Source organism: Vicia villosa, linkage group LG2 (assembly GCF_029867415.1).
Source record: "Vicia villosa cultivar HV-30 ecotype Madison, WI linkage group LG2, Vvil1.0, whole genome shotgun sequence".
Classification (NCBI taxonomy): Eukaryota; Viridiplantae; Streptophyta; class Magnoliopsida; order Fabales; family Fabaceae; genus Vicia; species Vicia villosa.
The window spans coordinates 145,100,121-145,108,149 of NC_081181.1; the positions used below are offsets into that span (position 1 = coordinate 145,100,121).

The 8,029-nt window shown below is 31.5% G+C and overlaps 1 protein-coding gene across 1 annotated transcript; it reads right to left on the reverse strand.

The window, feature by feature from the left end:
* Positions 1-3,772: 3,772 nt before the first annotated feature.
* On the reverse strand, positions 3,773-4,974 carry LOC131652328 (FCS-Like Zinc finger 2). The gene is made up of 2 exons (XM_058922166.1): positions 4,506-4,974; positions 3,773-4,392 (listed from the first exon to the last, which is right to left on the reverse strand). The coding sequence occupies exons 1-2, from the start codon at positions 4,817-4,819 to the stop codon at positions 4,209-4,211; spliced, it is 498 nt and encodes a 165-aa protein (XP_058778149.1). The 5' UTR covers positions 4,820-4,974; the 3' UTR covers positions 3,773-4,208.
* Between the last annotated feature and the right edge of the window lie 3,055 nt (positions 4,975-8,029).

Below are 8,029 nucleotides of genomic sequence, written 5' to 3' on the forward strand. Positions count from 1 at the left end.
CTAATAAATTAAGGGACATTTCAGAGATGCATCTCCGAATCAACATTTTATTTATACAGAGACGCGTCTCCAAGTCAATTTTTTACTTATTAAGCATTTCTTACCATTTTTACTTCAGTTATGTATAGAGAAGGGGCATCCGGAGATGCATCTCCGAACGTTGAAGACATTCTAATCTTTTCACAGTGATGTGGGAGAAGCCATAAGGAGGAAAGAGCATTTCCCTTGAAATTTTGGAGAAAAAGTGATTTCTAAATCTTGTCACTCATGCCTTCAAGAACATACTATTTGATTTCTATCATCAAAGAAGAGTAATTAATTCACAAAATTATGTTTTATTATTTATAGTTCGGATTGGATAATTAGGTTTTTGGTGCAATCTTCGGTGTGTGACCTTCTCCAATGCACAACATATATATATATATATATATATATATATATATATATATATATATATATATATATATATATATATCTTTCACCATGTGAGACCTATTTTCTTTTTGTTTTTCAATTATTTAGCGAAGTTTTCTTACGAGGTTTTAAACTGCGACAATACATAATATTATTTAGACCACAATATATAATGCAGAGGTCGATAATCCTGGTACTTTTTTTTAGACTGTGGCATTTTAAAACTTCCGCAAAATAACCTTATTAAATAGCTTAAATAGGAAAATAAATAAATAAAGGAAAGCTGGACTCAGAAGTCTCGCACCGTGCAAGAGTGAGGTGTCTTGCGCACCATAAACATCACCTTAGGGTGTGTTTGTTTAATAGATTAAATTTACAATTTCGAAAATGTTATTCCTAAAAATGTTATTGCCGGGAAAATAGTTCCCATTAATTTGTTCCTTAAATTAACCACCAACATCGAAAAAGAATCTATTGGTGGTTCCAATTTATAAATATTCCCTCCATCTACTCTCAACCAAACGGACCCTAAGACTATAAATAAAATAAAATTTTAAAAAATTCTTAGGAATGAGGAAAAGTCAAAATTGGAACCACCAATAGATTTAGTCGGCGACAATTTGTTTGATGTATTTTCTAGTTTCAAAGTGTAATATATGTACTCTTTAACATTGCAATATAATCATTTTTTGTCAATTATAACATTGCACTCTTTATTTTGTATACAATTTTCCTTCTACTGCTACAGCTATTAAACTTTGTTCTGTTAAAAAAACTAACAGGGAAAATTTCGTAGATGTATCTACGGAAGGCTCTAGTTTTGAAAGTTATGAGTTTTTTCCGTACGTACATCTATAAAAGAAAAATATCTAAAACCTTCTGTGGATATACCTACGAAACATTCTGTTACAGAAAATGTGTGGTCCATATTCACCTAGATCTTCTATAAATTTGGGGTTTCTAATGTTGTATTTCACACAAACACAAAATTGTCTCGATATGAGTACAACATCCGTTGGCATGTCGCAAATGTCTCCTACTCCGACGGAAGAACACCCGGACGGACGATCAAAGTGCAAGAATACACCTCGCTCGAAGATAACATTGAAGAAATTCAATACCGTCTACCTTACGGTGACAAATGGAAGGTTGTGAAGCTCGGGTATCGGTCACCTTCATTTGACGACGGAGGGAACGTCGCTTACATCAACTTTGAGCTCAAGAATCGAGCGGATGTTTTGGCGATGTGGCGAACGTATGAAGATTTCAAAAAGAAAATCCCACTCGAGTTCGTAGTAACAGTCCAAAAAACGGTCGAGCAAATCTTAGAGATGTGCAAGCGTTCACTGGGCTATTGATATGTATTATTTAATTTTCTATTGAAATTATCGATGTAATGTCGATCGATTTTAATCAATAGATGTTGTTTTTCTCGTTACAAATGTTGTTCTTCTAGTTTATTAGTTATGAGTTTATTCCGTAGATGTACCTACGTTGTGTTCCGTATGTGCATCTAAAGAACGTATTTATACAAATGTAAAAAAAGGTACTTCTGGAAATACATCTACAAAAACAGAAGAGTATTTTTGAAACTACACATGGTGGGTGAGAGAACAAGGGGTGGTAGAAAATTTTTCCAAAAAAGAAAAATAGGGATAATATTGTATTTAAATGTGTGTAGAAATTCTTATTTAATTCCCATAAATCTAACACTATTAATATTATTCATTATTCAGTTGATGTTTCAAGTTCAACTATGAAATTTTAATTGAGCTTTCATTTTAAAAATTATTTATCTCTTTTTAGAAATACCAAAGAAGAAAATAATTGATCGTACCTAATCAGAAGAAGCTGCTCGAAACTGGGTCTTCGAGGAGTGAAAGAAGGGGGGGTGTACCTGCAAGGTACTCCGATGCCAAAGTAAGGAAACGAGCAAAGGAGTGCAAGTACAAACTAAGAGTTAGAAAGAAGTGAATACCTGACCCTCTAGTGAAAGAGGGTATTTATAGCCCCCAGCGCTGGGCCATGATCTCGCTATTTGGGTTGGATGCCCAGGCTCAATTAGCAGACTGCCAGGTTTCCAGGACGGAAATATCAGAGGTGCGTGAGTGCCCTCTGTCCTGGTTAACCGCTCTGAAGTTTAAGGGAGACGCGGTCTTTTAGGGACCACGTGGACTCCGTATTATTCGGGGGGTTGGATGTGAAAAGACCCCTACGAGGAGCGGGGTCCTCGCCGGAAAGGGTGCTCGCGGAGAGCAGGGTCCTCGGCAGAGAGGATGCTCGCGGGGAACATCCTTGCCGGGCGTCAGACAGTTCACGAGGGGCTTTATGTCGAGCATAGTGGAGACGAGCACTTCAGGCCCAATTATAGGGCACAGAGGGGTTTGGGCCTCTAAGGCTAAGTGAGCCGAAAGTAGATTGGACTTAATCTTGGCCCAGTTCAGAACAATAACTATTTAAAAAATCAATTATTTTAATTTTTAATATTTAAAAAATCAATTATTTTAATTTTTAATGTGTATTAAATATATTTATTTTTAAAAAAAATTACCACTTTAAACATTTAAAGAGTGGTTCTGCTTCGGAAACACTTGTTAACATTTCATATTTAAATTACAGAATACTATTAAACTTGTTTTTTTTTAACTTAATGCAAATAAATTTATTTATTATTTTTAAAATCATTTGTTAAACATATTTTTAATCTACAACACATGGTCCCTTAATGTCCATTAAAGACCATACCTTGTCTATATTATTTATAAATGATTGATTTGTGTAGAACACTCTATTTCCTCTTTTCAAAATCTTGAACAATCTCGAATTTATTATGCGCTGTAAGAGACCCATTTGTTATTCTATTTAAATCTTACAAAAATACCTTTCAATATCTTTTAATAAGAACTTAGAACCAACAATAAAAATGATAGAGTACTCAAATTAACTCCTTATGCATAGCAGTTCTTTGTCATATTCTTCTCTCTCAAATTTTACAAAATATATAACAAATACATATTATAAAAAAAAAACTGAAGAAAAGAATTCAATTTTTTTTAAATATCCTCAACAGTACTTATTAATGCTATGATATTGACACTGATATAGTGATATTAGCCATCACATATTTTCTTATTTTTAATAATAAAAATAGTTGGTGGGATATTTTTAATAAATTATTGATTGATTGATTCTTAAAAATAAGAATACCCTACTCTGTTTCCCACTTCAAAGTTTTACATTCATATTCAATATTCCCCAATGTTCTTCCTCCTGCAGCCTGTAGGCCACAATCGCAGCTAATTAAAGGTTTAAAATCTACTTAAAAAAACTCTTTAATCTCACACAAAAAACCAAAAAATGAAATTTATGTTCATATCAAGTTTCTTCATTTTTAAACTTTGAATCTACTCGATACATTACATAACCAATAACCAATATTAAAGAAACTCACAACACATATAAAACAAAACCAAAAAAATAAAAAGGGTCATTTCATAGAGAGGATACCACAAGCAGAAAACTTCCGAAACCATATTACCATATACATAGCTTCCTGCCCAAAAATCACTTTTTTTCAGAATCACTTCTCTCTTTGTTCTTAACCCTTCTCCATAATAAAAGGAAAACAAACTTCAAAGTCAGAACTTAACTTCCACTTTTTTTTCTTCTTTTCCTTTTCTATTTTTTTTCCACTTTTTTCTCCCTTTTATATAACCCTAATTTCCTTTTCTAAACCTACTTTGAAATTTGAAACTAACTTCCAGTTTCAATTTTCAATTCAACTTCTAATTATATTAAGCCGCAGCAACCGTCCCTGTGCGAAACGAGTAATCTTGCGCCTTGTTTGGCGAAACCGATTTTCTCTGCTCTTTATTTCTCAACGCCATTGAAGAAGAAAAGTTCCTATTCTTCTCTTTCGCTTCATCTATCTCAATTTGTTCATGCCTACAGTCTTCACTACAAAAAGGTGTGTCCCCTCTGTAATCACAAAAAAAGAACAGATCTAATCAAAACCTAAACATTAAAATTCAATTAGGTTTTCAAAATCTACTAATTAGGAAAATTAATCAATTAATTGATAAATTCATTACCTGTACATGAAGATATCTTTGTTGTTTCCGAGAGGCTTTTTGCAAAGAAAACAAGCTTCAAGAAAGTGAGGTTGATGATCTTCGAATCTCGCATCGTAAAATCTACCAGATCTAGGTGAATACACGTTGTTTCTTAGATCTCTGTTGTTATAGAAAGTGGCGTAACCTAGAGTTCTTGAAACGTAACCGTTTTGGTAAGAGGACTGATTATGATTATGATTATGACCGGAATATCCTGGTTCGATATCTGCGATTGAAGCCGAACCACCGTCGTCTTCTTCCAAGAAACAGTGTCGTTGAGAAGAAGCAGCCATGGCTGGAATTTGCGGTTACGGAAAGAGAAGAGAAAAGAAGTGAAAAATGTGTTTGGTTTGATGGGAGAGAAAATAGAGAGAATTGGAAATGGAGAGGAAAAAAAAGAAGAGAAGGAATGGGTTTATATAAAGTGGTAGGTGAAAGCTTAATGTATGCGGAATTAGGAGAGAGAGGCTATAAACAGCGGCAAGTTACAACTTACGAGAATCCGTCCCAGTGAATCCATTGGCTTAAAATTATTATTTTTATATATTATTTTAATTTTTATTACTTTTATAGAATTGTATAATTGAAGGGCCACCCACTAAACTCAATTGTGCCATTGGAGATGGGGGAAATTACAATAATACCATTAATCATTGAAAGTGAAGGTGGTGTAATCATATTGTTTCAGTGTAACGTATAAATTTCTTTAGTACTGTAGTTAGTTCTAATTAATACTAGTAGAATAGAAGAATTAATTTATGATAAATAAAATATTGAAATACTATTCCCTCAAGTCTTATTTATAAATAAAAGTTTGTTTTTTAAATTTATTAAATATTTAATGTTTTTAAATTTATTAAATATTTAATGTATTTAATTTATATATTGTGAAAATACATTAGTTATTTATTTAATGTTTAAAAATAACTTTTTTTATAAATAAGATTAGAGAGTAAATATTATATTACCATTTTATAAAAATAAATAACTTCAAACAAAGAAAATAAATGGTTCAATAAAAAACTTAAGATATAAAAATATATAAAATGTTAATAATTATTAAAAACTCATACATAATTATATGATTTAAATTTTAAAATTTAATATTGACGTCTGTAATATTAAAATTAAATGAAAAATTAAAAATGTTTATTTATATTTTTTTATATTTTTTATTACATAATTTTACAATAAAAAATGAGAAATAGAAAATTAAAGAGGAATAAAGAAAAAAATAAAAAATAATTTAAACTTAATATTCATATCATATGTTTTAGAATTAAAATGATGATTTTTTATGACTATTGAAATAATCGGTCAATTTAAAAGACAATGTTAAAATATATTTTAATCATATTTAATAAAAATATTAAAAGTGAAAATATTATTTTTCAAATTATGCATTTATTCTCTGAAATAAAAAATTAGTTTTTTCACAATTTAAAATAATCAATATAACTTTAAAACATAAATTGGCATGACATTTAAATTCAAAATAATTAAATTTATTATTTTATTATTATGTTTTGACTTATAAACCAAATCAATTAAATTTGATCTAGAGTATTTGTTTCACAACATTCAAAATCGTGATATTTGGTCCAAACTATTAGTATATTTTAGTTTTTTTTTTTAAATACTAAAAAATTATTTAAAATTTGTAGCTGTTTATATGAATAACACACCCATTAAAATCAATCAAATTATTCATTTTTCATAATTTTGATTAGTTTGGATTTGTGAGTAAAATTGTAAACCTAGAACCAAAATTAATCGACTGTTTTCTATTAGTTGTATTATTTTTCTTTTTAAGAATGACTAAAATAAACCGACTTGTTAGTTCTGATTATTATATTAAAAAATATGGTTTTTTATTTATGGGACGAAATTGGAAATTTGTGTATGGCATTTTGGTGGTTTGAAGAGAATAAAAAGGACGTAAATGGAAAAAGGAAGAGAACTGTGAGTTGAGCTTTATGAAGTGGTAGGGTCCAGTTTGGAGGAAACCAGACATGTTGTTCTCTCTTCCTTGTCCTCTCCACGTCAAAATGGAGTTCGAAACAGAAGCAGTGCGCGCGTAAGAGTAACGGTAGCACCGCCCATGTCCTACACTACACTTCTAATTCTCAGGAGCTAGTTAATGGGTCCACAGCTACCTGCCCCCACATTCATCAAATCTACGCCCAACTAACCGCACCTATTTTACTTAATTAATTTACTCTTTATGACTTCCTCCTCTGATTGGATCACCTTTTTACTTCTTTACTCCCTCCGTCTCATAATAAATGTCCTATTTGAGCAATGCGCGGTTTTTAAGAAAATGATTGGATGTGTTGGTTTTAGTAAAAAAGTTAATGTCATTTACTAGAATACCCCTATTAATAGTAGTTGAATAACGTGAAAGTTAATAAATAGGGGTATAATAGTGGAAAAATAATAATGATTGATGCATTGGAATTGTAAATGGACAATTAATTTGAGACAAGAAAAAAGTGCAAATGGGACACTTATTATGAGACGGAGGGAGTAACTTTTAAGGTTAAGAAAACTAGTAGTATTAGGTAGGAAATCTTTATTAAATTTGTCAAAGAAAGATAAAAATATTATTTAAAATTTTCAATGTGGGATAAATTCGTATTAGTGAATGAATTTTCAGTCAAAGAAATATATAAAAGATTACAGAGGATATATCTTGCTTGATCAACCTTCTGTGATAGAAGATTTGGAATAAAAGCATTCTGTTAAGAATTTCATGTCTTGTCTGAAGGCTTCTTCAGAATAAAATTGCTGCAAAAGATAATCTGTTTAGTAGAGGTGTCATTAACCAAAAATCTCTATTGTGCTGTAGCGATTGCGGGATCGAGGAATCGGTCTCCCACCTATTCTTTGAATGTCCTATTTTTGCAGGTATTTGGTATCACATTACAAATTGGTTGGGAATCTCAACGACATTCCACAAAGAAGGACTAGACCACTTTCACCAATTTGAAGGTCTAATCGATAGTGGTAGACGTTTTTTTGAGAAAATTAGGGTGATTTGGTTCGCTTGCATATGGTGCATATGGAGATCAAGAAATGAGAAGCTGTTCAAAAATAAGGAAATCAATATGTACAACATGGTCGAATTCGGGATTCGTTGGTCTTGGAATTGGCTAAAACTAAAATCAAGTAGCATCGACTACAATGTAACTTTGTGGTATTTAAATCCTAGAGTTGCTCTTGGATGTGTGGATTATTTCTGAAACTGGGTCAGCAAGAGCGTTTCTCCGTTTGCGGTTCAACAGTTTGGGGGACTGGCATATTATCCAGTTTTTTATATTATCATTTTCTGCAGGATGTTTCGTCCGCCGAGTAGTTTGTTTCCTGCAGTCAAAATTGAAAAATTGCATCAGCAGGAGAACGTTATTAAATTTTTTGGACGTTTCTGGTGTGGAGCACTCAACACACTGTCATTATATGTAGCTAGTGTTGTTAGGAGTCTTATTACTGATGCAGGTTGAAGT